At 43.6% G+C, this 17,119-nt stretch overlaps 1 protein-coding gene across 3 annotated transcripts in view; it reads left to right on the forward strand.

Annotated features, from left to right (window-relative positions):
• The first annotated feature begins 1,208 nt into the window (after positions 1 to 1,208).
• The window catches only part of VWA1 (von Willebrand factor A domain containing 1), a 74,623-nt gene continuing 58,712 nt past the window's right edge, over positions 1,209 to 17,119 (forward strand). Inside the window, exon 1 of one of the 3 annotated variants that reach the window (XM_075604798.1) lies at positions 1,209 to 1,281. In XM_075604798.1, coding sequence (XP_075460913.1) covers positions 1,224 to 1,281 — 58 coding nt within the window. In that variant the 5' untranslated portion in view covers positions 1,209 to 1,223. Of the gene's footprint in view, positions 1,282 to 5,340; positions 6,016 to 6,075; positions 6,218 to 17,119 lie in introns of those variants that run through there. The other 2 variants (XM_075604797.1, XM_075604796.1) reach the window with 2 other exon arrangements.

The following is a 17,119-nucleotide window of genomic DNA, read 5'->3' on the forward strand; positions in this document are numbered from 1 at the left end:
ATTGTATTTGTGTGTGTGGGGGGGTTATTGTATTTGTGTGTGGGAGAGGTAATTGTATTTGTGTGTGGGAGAGGTAATTTTATTTGTGTGTGTGGGGGGGGTTATTGTATTTGTGTGTGGGAGAGGTTATTGTATTTGTGTGTATGCAGTTTATGTACTGTATGCAGTGGGTGGCATGTATGCAGGAACACACGGGTGGTGAGCCCACGAAGGCTCAAGGAAGGGGGGGGCTGTGAAGGGAACTGCAACGGCCCACAGAGGGGCCCTGTAACGACCCATGGTGGGGCTCTATGAAGGGGCTTTGAGGGCCTGCAGAATGTGAATGTGGTTGCTCCTCAAATCAGTAGGGGTGAGAGGGGAGAGAGAGAGTAATGGGCGGAAGCAGCGAGCCCTGGGGTGGTAGGACAGAGTAGCTGCACATCCCGGAAGATTTAAACATATTTTTCCCGCCTGTGCAGTTACTTCTAAAAGCTGCTAGTCCCCGCCCACCAGGAAGGCCCTGATTGGCTCTACAGCTAGTTTAGTCATTTGTGTTCCCCTTACTGACTTGTTGGCTGACGTCATCACCACGCGCTGGGACTGACTGATCCGCGCGATTGCTGCAGAGGCTTCCCATCTCGGAGCTACTTTATAGGACTCCAAAACAGGCAGAGAGGAGATCATCTACCCTGGACATTGATTGGGACGTCATCCTGGGACTGCAAAGACTAAGATGCTGCAGAATCTGACCGGATGGTGGTGATTATATATCACAATATGCTTGTTATTATTGTACCTTTGTAAGTGCAATTCTTATCCCCCTTTTCCCTTCCCCCTCATTAAATTTTACAATTTTACGCTATGGGCGTGCGCTCTCTCTTCCCCCTTTTCTTATTCATAGGGCCAACACCCATTGCTAGAAGTATCCAACAGTGGAGTATTTTCCAACAGTAGTGTTCATCTATATTGTAGGTGCTTGGAGGTGTAATAATGCATCTAATGTGATTGTTGGCCGGACCAATCATGTTTTGCGGTCTCTGTTCTCTACATAGATTAAGATTTACGTGTGAGGTGTATTCATATTGGTCATTGCTCTATATTGTAGCCCTAGATATGAAATATTGGTTTAACCCTTTTAGTTCCAGGAAATCCAACAAGGCATTGCTCTGCCAAACATTGCTGGCCCCTTTGGAACTGCATGGCTGGCTCCTTTGGAACTGCATCGCTGGCCCCTTTGGAACTGCATGGCTGGCCCCTTTGGAACTGCATCGCTGGCCCCTTTGGAACTGCATCTGTTGACAGGTACCGTTGCTAGTCATATGGATCATATCAAACAAAATGAAATCACAAAGGAATAAAATAATCTTGTAGAACTAGGAAGTAGTGTTTAAATGTATGTCACCATCTTAAAGCAGGAAGAATATGGTTTGATTCCTAAAATGTTGGGATCTAAAATCATGAGCACATTCCATTGCAGCTAGGGATTCTGGGTAATGACATGCAAATGAGCACAGCTAAGAGATAAAGGTGAAAAGCATGGTTGCAGACCTGTCTGAAACATGTGAATGTGCTCACAAGTGATATTTCCATTTGCTGTGCACTGTACGGGGCAGAGTATTTGTAACTTTTCTTCCCACCATAACTTTAGTACTGGCCGGCATAGAGTTTGTAACATCTTTGTAGAGCGCTGTGTTCCCGACCAGCATTATACAGAATATAATTCTAATTATCATTATTTAGTACCAAAGAAAAAATATCTTTGCCATAATCTATACCAGGGCTGCGCAAACTGGGGGGCGGAGATTTTATGGGGGGGGGGCGTGGCTGTTACAGAGACCTGGCGTTTCCCCGAAAGCATTACAAATAAATAGCGTAGATCGCGTGAGGCCTCTGTAACTTTTACTTGCCTTGCCTTCCAGAGGCGCATCTCCATGGCAACCTGGCGTCAAATGACGCTGTGACGTCATTTGACACCGGAGCCATGCAGGGAGGGGGGGAAGCGAGCCGGAGGGTAGAGGAGACAGGGGGGCGTATGTAAGAAACTTTGTGCACCCCTGATCCGTTGCTCTAACCCAGGGGTTCGCAAATTTTCCCCCTGCACACCCCTGCTTGCTCTCCTCCCCGGCTCGCGCCAACCCCTGCTTTGCTCCGGCATCAAATGACACCACAGGGTCATGTGAAATCACGTCGCCATGGCAACATGACATCATGTGACCCCGCTGCATCATTTGACGACAGGTTACCATGCCGACGTGTTGCTGGAAGGCAAGAAAAGTTTGTTACAGAGGCCTCGCGCGGTCCCCCGGCATTTAATTTAAATGCCTTGGGGGAGAGGGCAGGACTTCTGTAACCGCCGCGCCACAACAGAAAATTCTGGCCCCCAGTTTGCGCACCGCTGCTCTAACCTGTTGTTCTGACTTGTACAGTAGATTTCAAACTCGAGTCTGAACTCTGAAAGTATACACTAATCTTTTAAAAGGGCTTAATGTTTTACCACATCTCCTTTTTTGGCATCCAAAGTGTCTCCATCCCACACATATGTGAAATATGTTATTTGACTAATGACTTGTATTGAGTCATGGAATTAATTTGAAGAACCTCCTGGCAAACAGACAAGCTGATACAGCTACACAAGCAGACACATCAAAAAGGGCACACAACAAGAGAGAGAGAGAGAGAAATAGAGAAATAGAGAAAAAGAGAGAGAGAGAGACAGAAAAAAAGAGAGAGAGAGAGACAGACAGAGACAGAGACAGAGAGAGAGGGGGGGGGAAAGCTAAACCATATCCTCATAGACTGGCACAGAGACACAAACACATGCAGACACTCTAAGGCTGCGTCAATAGCACGGGAAGCCGTGCGGACTGCATCCTCAATGAGGATGCCTTGAGACAGCAAGAATCCACTATAATCAATGCCTATAGCCACAGAGGGTTTGATTACTGTTTTCATTTGCTGTTCTCATTAACTATTCGCATTGACTGGTGCGGACTCCTGGTGCTATTTTGCAAGCTGTGTTCAGCATTTACTGTATCATTGCCAGCAGTGTCCTGGGGTACTTGAACTATTGGCATTGACTATAGTGGATTCTTGCTGCCCTGCTAATAGCAGTGTTTAGCCTACACTGTATGATGGCTATCTATTTTCAGGGGTGTCTGATTTGACCAGTGATAGGGGAAGGAAGGCTTAGGCAAGTACCTCTGGGACCCCTTGGGACAGGGGGAATGGGCCAGATGAAGAGGTAGTCCCTCGTAACGTCGTCCCCCTAGCATACTTTCCGTTCTCCTTTTTTTGTGTATTTTCCTTGTGTTTCATGTTTTTTTCCCCTTTTCCTCCCCCCCCCCCCCTCTCACTTTGTGATATGCTCATTGGGACACTGGTTTTTGCAAACACATTTGATTTAATTCCGGTTTGTTTTATTATTAAACATATTATCTGCATGACAATTGTTTTCCTCATTTAGCTATTAGACAGTGAGTGCTGGTACTTACGTTGATTTGTTAGCATATAATATACAGTATGTGTTGGAAGAGCATTTAATATACAGGATGTGTTGGAAGAGCATTTAATATACAGTATGTGTTGGAAGAGCATATAATATACAGTACAGTATGTGTTGGAAGAGCATATAATATACAGTATGTGTTGGAAGAGCATATAATATACTGTACAGTATGTGTTGGAAGAGCATTTAATATACAGTATGTGTTGGAAGAGCATATAATATACAGTATGTGTTGGAAGAGCATATAATATACAGTATGTGTTGGAAGAGCATATAATATACAGTATGTGTTGGAAGAGCATTTAATATACAGGATGTGTTGGAAGAGCATTTAATATACAGTGTGTGTTGGAATAGCATATAATATACAGTACAGTATGTGTTGGAAGAGCATATAATATACAGTATGTGTTGGAAGAGCATATAATATACAGTATGTGTTGGAAGAGCTTATTATATAAATAATTAGTATTCCCGGTGTCATTGTTAGGAAAAGAGGAAGTTATGATGCATCAATAAGCATACAAAAAAATAACAAGTCCTTATATAGTGCAGACAGTGTATGCAGCACTGTACATTGGATATCTGCAAGCACAATAAGTCACTGTCCTGTAGATCTAACTATTTAATTTGAGTATCTGAGGCACAGGGAGATTGAGGAATTTGCACAAGGAGAGCGGGATTCTGACCTGGGTTCACCTGTTTATAAAGGCAGTGTCATTACCACTGAGCTACTTCTGCAGCCCCTAAAGGTTTCAAGAGGAAGGACAGAATTTAGAAATATCAACTTTTAGGCTGATTCCATAGAAGGCATGTCCGTGCTGAGCCGTGCGGACGCTCCGCGCTGAGCCCCTGCATCCTCCATGAGGATGTCTTTAGAGGGGGCTCACACGAGCGTCGGCAGGCGTGCTGAGGCGCTGGATTTTTCAGCCGACAGTCAAACTGTTTTTCAGAGCGCTGTCGGCTGAAAACATCCAATCAGCGCGGAGCAGCGTCATTGTCACGGCGCCGACGTGACGTCGGTGCGTCACGGGCAATTGGCCCAGTGACGTCACTGCCCTGCCTCCCTCAGTCTCCCCCCGCCTCCCGATCGCGCCTGCTGGCTCGCCTCCATGGGCATGAAATCACGCAGATTTCAGCAGGCGAGCCTCAGCGTCGGCGCGCCTCAGCCCTGCTACCCCCTCTATGGCCCCAGCCTTAGGTAGAATTTGAGAGCTCAGACAAAAACTTGCATTTTAATAAATGACTATTGTCTTCAATGAAATATCTGAGATTGGTGATGTGACAATCAGTGAGATTGATTCCATTACGAGAATCACTGGATGTTATTGAGCTGTGACTGGTACAGTAGCTCTGTAGACGGATGTCTCTGATTAATAGAGCAGAGGGTTGATTAATAAGGTTTTTCAGGTGACAACACAGGGGGCTATGCCTCAAGTTTCCCTCACTCCCATTTTCAGCACCCAGGGCTCCTTATATATTAACCCTTTAGTGCATCAGATGCCAGTAACACGCTGAAAAGAATGTGCATGAAGTAATAAGTATTTTATTCAAATGGAATTGGGAAAAAAAATTATGATAAAGGTTCTTGAATCTTGACTGCTAGCTATGGAGTTATGTACAGGCAAGTGCCCACTCAGGCGATGTAGTTTGAGATGCTGAAGCCTTGGTGGAAGATATTAAGTCGTGTGTCCCCATACTGTACAATGAACCCTGTTGTTAAAGTGGAAGGTGTGATATATATGCCTTCCTGTAGGGTACAGCATTTTGTACCAATGTTTTGTCTCTCTGACTTCTTTGTGGCCAGTTTCTGCAAGTGTTGTACATATTTATACAGCTGTGCCTTTGTGGAATCATGGGATATTTTACTGCATGAATAAGACTCCCTTCCACAGATCGTTTAACTAAAGAGCGATAGGACCTTGCAGGATCCCTGCCCACCCCAGTGGCTGAGTCCACAGAGGGTGTGTAAGGAAATTTAATGTGTACAAATGTTGCTTTTTTTTCTGTCTGCTACTCTCTTTAACACGTGAGGAGGAAAAGGCACAGTCTTGGGTGACTCCAGATCTCGTTATTACAACAGGGCATTAGTACCAGGGCTGCATTAACCTGCCCTAAAATTCACAGCACTCAAGAAGTACATTAATATCCTCTAATGGTTAAACCCTGGATTCTCAGAAGAAGCTCGAACTTTTCAGCACAACTGGGTGTTGCAACATACTCCTGGCATTACAGCACTAGCTTCTGGTGAGGGGGTGTCAGCTTGGAATAGCAATATAGTAACCCTGTCCTGTCAACCCCCCTCTCCTCCTCCCCCCCCCCCCCCCCCCCCAGGGTCCTTAAGGGATGAGACACATGAAGAAGACGGTGTTGTGTCTGATGCACCCTACTAATGAATATGCCTGTGCTGGATAAGTTTTGGTTATAGAGATAACGATTGTCCAGCTTCTGCACTGCTATGATTGTCTGCCTAGCACTTTATGTACACTCCCTGCTCCTGGCTGCGCTGGGACAGACCATACCAGAGACAGGTAAGTGACTTGATCTCAGCTCGGTTAGCAACTTCCTTATATCTTTGAGTTTCTATTCAGCTCCCTTGTACTATGTCACCATCAGCATGTTTCATTGCGTTTGCTATTTGCATATTGAGCTTGTATAGAAACAAGCCTGTGAAATACTGTAGCAGCTTTCAAAGAGAGTGTAAGAAGCAGAAGCAGAAGCTGCCGGAATGGGGTAGGCTGCCAGTCACTTGTATTTGGCTTGCTTCAGTTTCTTATAACTACCTGAATCCATAGTGAACAAGAAGTTATTTATTATTATTATTATTATTATTATTATTATTATTATTATTATGACGTACAATAATGTCCTTTATAAACAGGAAATAATTACGTTTAATAAAGACAGTGTACATGGAAAGACTATATATTTTTGCTTCTACCATAAGAATTCCCAAATACTATACTACTGTTGATAAAAAAATGTTTTATGCATTTGCTATGTGTTGTAATTGTAACGATGTTAATGATTTTCTTATCTGAAAATTATTATATATGTGTATATTACTTTCCACAAAGTGTTTATCATTTGTTCCTATTGTGTTAAAGAGATCTGTATTATGCAGGTGTGTCGGTTTAACCTTTTTAATGTTATTTAACTTTCCACACACGCATAGGTGACACCTTGTGCATTCATTCTTGCAGAGGTCACTGGCAAGTGCTGATGTGTGAGGGGTAACAGTAACAGGTGCATTAGAGTCCTCTGACCTAATTCTCTGACTTGTCACGCAGGCAGCCACAAAACAATGTAAAGGTTTAACACCAGCAAAGTGAAACTAATAACCCCCTATTAGCATTCACCTGGGAAGTATTTCAACCAGGAAATTCCTGGCAAGTTTACAGTAGCTAACCAGCAGAGGTTATATATTATAATACGCCTTACAATTCAGTAAAGAAGTAATACAAGCGGCACTTTAAAAAAAAAATGGGATTATATTTATTGAAAACGAATTACCTGATTAGTTCTCCTGTGATTGATCAGCACAGATCCTGCTTCACAGGGCTCACCAAATCTGTAACTCAGCAGCTGCAATGTATCCTTACATCACTAAGGTAACATTATTTATTGTTACAGTTTACAGCTCAAACCACTGGAAATATTGGCAACAAATTATCACAAACAGGAAAGTGCAAAGATCTTGCAATGCTGGGGACATTTGTTAAAAACAGCTATAGAAATCAAAGGATGTTCATTATATAAAAACGAATGAAAATGGCATGAAGAGTTGAATTTTTAAAAAAAATAACGGTAGTAAGTATTTTTTTTTTAAAACACACATGTATGATATTGCTCCTTTAAGGGGTCATTCAGCAAGTCCACTACGTAACTGCAAAATAAGTATATAGTAGTGTTATTAAAAATACCTCTGAGTTCAGGACAACATTGTCTTTGCTAAATCTGGTGTGTGTTTTCATTGATTTTATAGCGCTTTTGCAGCATAGAGGTTTTTATAAATAATCCCCTAAAATCCGGCGCCCTACTTCGAATACCTAGTACTGCAGTTCAACCCTCTGTGAAAGGCATAGCAACAGAGAACCTGTGTTTTGTGCTTCGCATCAACTGGGAGATTGAGTGGACTGAGGTTTGGCAAATATAATTTTAATAATAACACTATTTCATATAGCGCTTTTCTCCCAATGGGACTCAAAGCACAGTACGCAGAACATAGGAATTTTACAGACAAGTGAACTTACAATCTATGGTTTTGGTGCCTGAGGCATGGGGAGATAAAGTGACTTGCCTACTGTATGTTCCCAAGTTTACCAAGTCAATGTCTTTGCTCGCTGAGCCACAGATGCTAATGAACCGTGCACACAGATGTTTCCCTCAATCATATTATCCTCATTGTGCCCAGGGGCAGCATTTTGTGGCTGGCTGGCATAACATTTTAACCTGGTGCCAGACCTCGTGAACCAGTGAGGTTGGTGGACATCGGAGCAGCTCACAGGGTAGGGGGGGTGGAGGAAGAATGAAAACAGAAAAAATATTGGGCTGTGGGGATTGCTGCTTTATGAACCCTGGTTTGATTTTTTTCCAGGTGATAACTGGGTTTGTGTGGTTTGGCAGGAAAATAAATCCCAAATGGCTATAAATGGAAGTGCAAGATCTGATGTTAGTGAAAGATAGGCATAGAGTGCCAAATAGCTACTAGATTCGCTTGGCAGTGCAATGCTGCGATGATTTTCATTAAACACAGCACATCCTGTGCTTAAACCAAAGCATGATTTAATCTTTTTTTTGTTAGGGATAGTTATATAGGTGACAGGATAGTTATACTTCCTTTTAACCCCACTTCAGGGTGTGGGGAGGCTGCAATGCATTACTTTTGTGTTGCAGGCTCCCTGGCAGCAGAGGGGTTATAATGAAAGGCGGTGGGTGGAACATTGTAGCCCCACAACCCATTATTTTCTGCCTGTTTCCCTTTTCTCCTGTAGCTAGTGTGCTTAACACTGTTGTAATGGTGAAGCCTTAACCCAGTGCCAACTAGTGCTTCAAACGTTTTGGATACTTGAATGTATCCTTGGACACGTGCCATGCACAGGCTGCCGGCATGAAAGGATTACTGAGGGTAACATAGATGCTCGTTAGTCCTGATATCATAGCGCCTACTGGTGAGGAGGCAATGACTAGAAATGTAGTAACTCTGACTGACAGAATATGCAGGCACTGGGATTAGTTTTTGTAATCTTGAACCGTCTTATTTGATACGCTGCCCAAGTTACAAGTGGCCAGCTGGATTTCCAGCAAATCCTTTTTGTTCCAAACTTCCTCCACACAAAACATAGCAGGACAAACGAGTAGCAAATTAACTGAGGGATGAAATGGGGGTGAGGGGGGGGGGAGGGGAGTAACACACATGAAGTAAATGTTATAAAATTGTAAAAAAATAAATGAGGACAGCGATTAACCTACACATATGCTCCACCCAATATTCCCTGTAGTGCTTATGTTTACCTATGCCTGGCACATTCCTGAGATTATACTTGTATTATATCTATACACAGGACTACTATGGCCCAAATCCACAGAGATCCATTAAGTAATTGGACATAAATTAGCCTTACTGCAGATCTTCAAAGGCTAATAATATCACATTAAGTCCTGCTTCCTATAACGGTCGTTAATGATATTTAAATGCAGCGCCACTGACGGGGGGCACCTGGGACTTCTGTTGCGGGTCCGCTGTTGCTGGCCCAGTGATTCAAGGGACCCCCAGCCATGATCCAAACCTGTAGGGCCCAATCAGTGGGCCTGTAAGACTCTCCTCTCCACTGGTTGCCGCCTCTTGAGCAGACCCTTCCCCCCGCTCCCCAGACCCATACCTTCTTCCAACCACCAGGTCCATGTCTTCAAATGTAAGGAGCAGTGCCAGCCCCCCACCCCCCTGCTCCTTTTAATTGACCTGGGCCAAATGACTTTGGTTTTCGGCGGCCCTGGGTATATGCAAAAGAGGCATTAACGCAGGGACTTTGTGTTACATTAGTTAGGGCAGACCTAAACATGTTGTTTCTCCCATCCACACCCTTTTGGGGCCTGGATGCTTGTAACAACACAGTTAGGTATGTTTAACTACCATAGCATTATTTCCAGTGTTATTTCACTCTTTCCCCTTTCTTCTTTTGCACTTTAGTTCAGCACCTATTTTAGGGTCTGGATGGGAGTATGGCAAAGACATATTTAATGTCATGTTAATGCATGGAAGTTAATGCAATGTTACACTACTACAACATGCCATTAAGCCTATGCTGATGAGATAAACAATGGCTATTGTTTTTGTATATAATTAGGTTTGTGGTACTGCGTTAACTTTAGGGAACATAACGTATCTTACTGTTTTCCTGGGGGTAACATGGCATTATGTGCCCTGATTTTACAGAGGTCTGTGGATTCTGCCTATGTGTGTAGCATTTTTAAAACCAGAGACAGAACATAAAACACAGACAAAGCTCAGTTTTTAGCACATCCAGTGAGACTCATACACGGTACAGTGCCTAAATATATATGTATAAATATCTAATAAGTAAAATGGTCTTTTAGTTTGACATTTTTGGCCAAAATTGTTGTAAGCCCCTGAGCCAACGCCAAGGCAGACCACATATCAGGGGTCCCTAACGCTAATATAAATTCTTAATAACCTGTGTAATAACAGGAAGAATGATTTATAGTAAATCTGTCAATATTAGTTGCAAAGTTCTGAGTCTGACTGAAGCTTTTATTAACCTGTACATTACCAGGAAAAGCACTCTGTATTAGAGATGTCACAGCCAAACTGCAAGCAGGCAAGTTCCCCTGAGTGGAAGATGCTATGGAGTGAGCCCATAACCATTTAAATGTGGGAGGGGGTGAGCTTAAATTAGGAAGGAGGTTGCCACACTCCAATCAGCCATGACTAGCTGGACAAGAATTGTAAAACATACTGGACACCTAACAAGCTCCTATTGAACCCCCAAAATGACCACAACATATATATAAGCATATGAGTGTCACAGAGGAGTGCTACTGAGCATGGCAATATATATTTTTAAAACCAGAGACAGAACATAAAACACAGACAAAGCTCAGTTTTTAGCACATCCAGTGAGACTCATACACGGTACAGTGCCTAAATATATATGTATAAATATCTAATAAGTAAAATGGTCTTTTAGTTTGACATTTTTGGCCAAAATTGTTGTAAGCCCCTGAGCCAACGCCAAGGCAGACCACATATCAGGGGTCCCTAACGCTAATATAAATTCTTAATAACCTGTGTAATAACAGGAAGAATGATTTATAGTAAATCTGTCAATATTAGTTGCAAAGTTCTGAGTCTGACTGAAGCTTTTATTAACCTGTACATTACCAGGAAAAGCACTCTGTATTAGAGATGTCACAGCCAAACTGCAAGCAGGCAAGTTCCCCTGAGTGGAAGATGCTATGGAGTGAGCCCATAACCATTTAAATGTGGGAGGGGGTGAGCTTAAATTAGGAAGGAGGTTGCCACACTCCAATCAGCCATGACTAGCTGGACAAGAATTGTAAAACATACTGGACACCTAACAAGCTCCTATTGAGCCCCCAAAATGACCACAACATATATATAAGCATATGAGTGTCACAGAGGAGTGCTACTGAGCATGGCAATATATATTTTTAAAACCAGAGACAGAACATAAAACACAGACAAAGCTCAGTTTTTAGCACATCCAGTGAGACTCATACACGGTACAGTGCCTAAATATATATGTATAAATATCTAATAAGTAAAATGGTCTTTTAGTTTGACATTTTTGGCCAAAATTGTTGTAAGCCCCTGAGCCAACGCCAAGGCAGACCACATATCAGGGGTCCCTAACGCTAGCGTCCCTTACTATAAATCATTCTTCCTGTTATTACACAGGTTATTAAGAATTTATATTAGCGTTAGGGACCCCTGATATGTGGTCTGCCTTGGCGTTGGCTCAGGGGCTTACAACAATTTTGGCCAAAAATGTCAAACTAAAAGACCATTTTACTTATTAGATATTTATACATATATATTTAGGCACTGTACCGTGTATGAGTCTCACTGGATGTGCTAAAAACTGAGCTTTGTCTGTGTTTTATGTTCTGTCTCTGGTTTTAAAAATATATATTGCCATGCTCAGTAGCACTCCTCTGTGACACTCATATGCTTATATATATGTTGTGGTCATTTTGGGGGTTCAATAGGAGCTTGTTAGGTGTCCAGTATGTGTGTAGCATGTTATAGTAAAAGCATATAAATTTCGTACAATTCAGGAGAATTGTAATCAAGAAGAGAGATCACAAGCTCAAGATGTAAAAATAAACATTGGAACATAGGAATCCGTGCCCTAAAGCTTGAGCTCTAAATATGTCAGTTAGTTTTCTAAAGATTCCAGCATGTCAGTATTACAATCTCAATGCTTTATTATGGCATTGCTGGGACAAGGATTATAGCCTCCTTCCTGGCCATAGCATTGGAGGCCCCTTGGCAGTGAAGGGGTTATCTCCGCCAGCCCTTGTGCCATGATTGAAGTCACAGAAGAGCTTTGTATTCTGGTCTTGCCAGCACAAGCAGTGACTGAAGGGTACTTTTATCTTGTAATGGAAAAATGTCGCTGGCGTTTGCCACTGTACTGTATAGGCCAGATGCTTTTAGATGAAAAGCTTTTTGAATCCAGGATTAAAAAGACATCGAATGTTTTTTGTAACTTGTTATAGCTGCACACTTTTAACTTCACTTTACTTGACTAAACCCATTGAGCTTCTAGCACCGTTTCCATGACACTTCACGCATACTTCAATTCTTGTGTAACCCTCCTTGCCCAGCTCCTAAGGAATTTATATCAAATGTCTCTGTAATTGGCTTACTCAGTCTCTTGTCAGGGTGCTGGATCCATGCAGGCTGGGTGCTGGTAATGCAATGATGGGCGCCATATAGTTCTGGTATAGAATCATTACTGACTGCTGCTTGTGCTGTCTGTATTCTCTTCCCTAGCTGCCCTCTATCTCGGTCCGCTAGGAAGGTGCTGAGGCTTTACTAATCCTTGTTACCTAAGTGATCCCTCTGCTGTATATCATCAGTGGTGCTCCATCTCCTTTGGGCCTTTAAATACTCTCTCTCTGTCTGTTGTCAGTATCCCCCTCTTGGGTACTGAATGCCATCTCATGGCCTTCTTGCTGAGAATCAGCTATGGACCCTCCGATTAATCTGATCCAGCTATGCCTCGGAGCTGCAGTTTGGCGAACCCCTCTGAGGCATAGGCTTCCTCTATGTGAATCATGGGAGTAGTTTAGAGTCTTCCTAGGCACGCTACCTATGTAGTGCACTATCCCTAATTATAAATCAAGAAAGGGAATTATTACCCTGTAACCCAGGGGTGAGCAAACTTTTTATGCCGAGCCCCCCTTTTCATCCATAAAATTTCTTGGGCCCCCCCTGCCTGATGTAATCAAAATCACATGAAGAAAAAAAAAAAAACCCTTTATTAAACGGTATACAAAGTAAATCCAAATATGTTTAAATACATATTTCAACAGCTCGCGCTTGCAAAATTAGGCTGCGTCCACGCTGCTGCTGAGAGCGGTGACATCACCAACTCTCCAAGCATGAGCACAGGGTGTCCTGCATAATTTTTCAAGCGTGGATCGAGGCTATTTGTGTGTGGCTGTGTGTGGCTGTGTGTGTGTGTGTATTGACTGCTGCTGAGCACACTTCAAAGTCAATTTTGTTTGTCTCCCCAAGCGCCAAGCTTGGGAGAGCGTACGTGCACAAAGGCAATCCTTTGGGGGGGGGGGGGCATTCATCCACCTCTTTGCTACCTCCCTTCCCTCTCCCCCCCCTTTTTTTTCTTCCTTCCCCTCCATGCTTTTTGTCTTGCTATCCCCATTGTCATCCAAACTCCTACCTACAGTATTATTTATTTTTTTCCGTTTTCAATGTTGTGTTTTCACTTTCTTTTTTATTATTTCTGTACATTCATACTGTAGTATGATTGATATAGTGGCAGACTACCCTTTCACTTGCAGAGGATCGCAGCGAAGCAGGTTGCCAGCGGAGGAGAGCAGGAATACAGCGCTATTGCAGGGCAGACACCGAAGGAGGGGCGTTTGACTTCACCGTGCTCGGGCGTGCTCCTCCCCATACCTCTGAAGCCCCTGCGCGTGCGCTCACACACCATCACGTTGCTGCCACCTGCACTATCCTGTTCAGCGACCCGCACACATCTTCGGCTGCCCGCCCATGCAGATCTTCTTGGCCGCCCCTCGCGCACAGCTTTTGCGTCCTCCCGCGCACAGTGTCTGCCGGCCCGCGCACCCAGTTTGTCGCATGCCGCCTGCGCCCCCCTAAATAATCTTGCACCTCATTGCCCCCCAGTTTGCGCACCACTGCATTACAACACACACTCAATCAATCACCATACACACACACACAGACAATCAATCACCACACACACACACACAGACAATCAATCACCACACACACACAATCAATCCCCCCACACACACACAATCAATCCCCCCACACACACACACAATCAATCCCCCCACACAGACAGACAATCCCCCCCACACACACACACACACACACTCACACTCAATCCCCACACACACACTCCCCCCACACACACAACCCCCCCCCCACACACACACACACTCAATCCCCCCCACACACACACACTCAATCCCCCCCCACACTCAATCCCCCCCCACACACACACACTCAATCCCCCCCCACACACACACACACTCAATCCCCCCCCACACACACAAACTCAATCCCCACACACACACACTCAAATCCCCACACACACACACTCAAATCCCCCCCCACACACACACACACAAACCCCCCCACACACACACTCTCAAATCCCCATACACACACACTCAAATCCCCACACACACACACTCAAATCCCCACACCTGGGGGGGGCGACATGCTCTGATCCCCCAACCCCCCATGCTGCTGAAAACTGGTGCGGGAAGCAGACAGGAAGAGAAGGAGGGGCTGTCTGTGTGCAGAGAGAAGCCCCGCCCCCTCTGCAAGACACAGACACATAGAAGCAGCAGCACGGAGCTTCTGGCCACCCGTGCACAGCTCTGCCCGCCCCCAGGTTTCCCTGCAAGCAGCCCACGCCCCCCCTACATAATCTTGCGCCCCCCCAAGGGGGCACCCCCCCCAGTTTGCGCACCGCTGCTGTAACCTATACTCATCTATATTAGAACCTAGATACACTATTCACAGTGAGATCCCTCTTTTTCAACTCGTTCCTAGGACCTGACCTAAAAACCTCTCCTCTCTATATACAGTGGGGAGAAAACGTTTGTGAACCACTTAGGAATGTCACATATTTCAAACCTAAAATGTTATTAGATCTTAATCTAAGTCATAATAATATACAAAGATAACCTGATCAAACAAATGACACAAAAACATGATATGTTTTCAACACTTATTTATCCTCAAATGATTCTACATTCAATATCCATGTATGAAAAAGTATGTGAACCTTTAGATTCAGAACCTGGTGGCACCCCCTTTAGCAGCAATGACTTCAACTAAGCATTTCCTATTGCTGCTGGTTAGTCTCTTACATCGTTTTTGTGGAATTTTGGTCCATTCCTCCTTACAGAACTTCTTCAACTCAGTGACATTTGAGGGCTTCCTTGCATGGACAAATTGCTTCAGGTCCTGCCACAACATTTCGATGGGTTTTAGGTCCGGACTTTGACTAGGCCATTCTAAAACTCAGAATGTCTTCTTCTGCAGCCATTCTTTTGTCGATCTGCTTGTATGTTTAGGATCATTGTCTTGCTGCATGATCCACTTTCGCTTCAGCTCATGGACGGATGGCTTGACATTTTCCTCTAGAATCTTTTGATAGAATGCAGAATTCATAGTTGTGTCAATCATGGCAACCCATCCAGGTTCTGAGGCAACAAAGCAGCCCCAAACCATCAAACTCCCACCACCATGCTTGACGGTTGGGATGAGGTTCTTCTGTTCAAATGCTTCAAACACAATTTCGGTTGTCCCCGAACATAATTTTTCTCATTGAGACCAAAAAGTTTTACCTTTGACTAGTCTTTCCAGAGAACATTGTTCTAAAAGTCTTCTGGATCATATATGTGCTCTTTGGTGAACTTCAGACGGGAAGCAATGTTCTTTTTAGAGAGCAGTGGTTTCCTCCTTGCTGTCTTTTTCTGATAGTTGAGTCATGAACACTCACATTTGCCAAGGCGAGAATGGCCTGCAGATTTTTGGATGTTACTCTGGGGTTCTTTGTGACTTCTGGATGATATGCCGGTTTGTTTTTGGAGAGATTTTGGTAGGACGACCACTCTTGGAATAAGTGACTGTGGTCTTGAACTTTCTCCATTTGTAGACTATCTGTCTGACAGTGGATTGGTGGAGCCTCAAATCCTTAGAAATTGTTTTGTAAGCCTTTTTAAATTTATGAGCATCGAAAACTTCTTTTCTGAGGTCCTCAGAGATTTCTTTTGACCGTGGCATGACATGTTTCCACACACCTGTATGGTGAAGACCAAGCTCGCAACGTTTCTGATCTTTATATAGGATGGGGCCTCCCAAACTCACACCTGAAGACCTACCTAATAATTTATATAGGATGGGGCCTCCCAAACTCACACCTGAAGACCTACCTAATAATTTATAAAGGATGGGGCCTCCCAAACTCAAACCTGAAGACCTACCTAATAATTTAAACACCTAATTCTAATTATCCCATTTAATTTAGCTAATAAAACTAGTGTTTCACTTACTTTTTCACATGGCCTGACTCTTAATTACTCATTGTTTGTCTAATTCATACATCATTTTGTTTCAAAAGACATGGAATTGGTTGATATAAACCCTATTGGATATTTAAGAAAAGACTGGTTTTGATTCAAGAAGGTTATCATGGAAAAACTATGGAATTTCGGTAATTATCATTGGGGTTCACAAACTTTTTCTCGCCATGACATCACTATCACTAGACAGAAGAGAAGGGGGGGGGGGGGCTACGATTCTGCATAGGCACCCTGCACCATGTGATAGGTAAGGGGCGTTACTCTGTGTGGGCCTAGTTAACCCTCTAAGGCCATAGTAATCGCAACAGGGGTTAAATTGAATACAAGTCATTACTCCTAGTGGTGTTGAAAAATATTGGCTTTTTAACCCATTGTAGACGGACGTTCACAGAGGTACACAATTGGAGGCTTTTATAAGATGAAATTATAATAAGGCTTTATTGTGCCTTTTCCTTTTCATCAGGAAATCATCCAAACACAGGGGGGGGGAAGCTTCTATTCACTTCGGAGTATTTCTAGTGAAATCCTATGCAATTAATTCACATCTTCCTTAGTCAAGCATGTCTCGCAGCCCCAAAACATATAGCATGAAATAAGCAGATATAAGCAGTCTCTTAATAATGAAAGTCTTCTCTGTTTCTTGCTGTAGAGTAAGCTTCTCTGCTCTCCTGGAACCGCACCCGTGCGTGCACAGAAAATATCAGCATCCAGGTTTAGAAGTCTTATTTGGTGTCTTGCAATCAGCTCTGCTGTTTCTTCTTGGCAGAGCTCAAGACA

Source organism: Ascaphus truei, chromosome 6 (assembly GCF_040206685.1).
Source record: "Ascaphus truei isolate aAscTru1 chromosome 6, aAscTru1.hap1, whole genome shotgun sequence".
Taxonomy (NCBI): domain Eukaryota; kingdom Metazoa; phylum Chordata; class Amphibia; order Anura; family Ascaphidae; genus Ascaphus; species Ascaphus truei.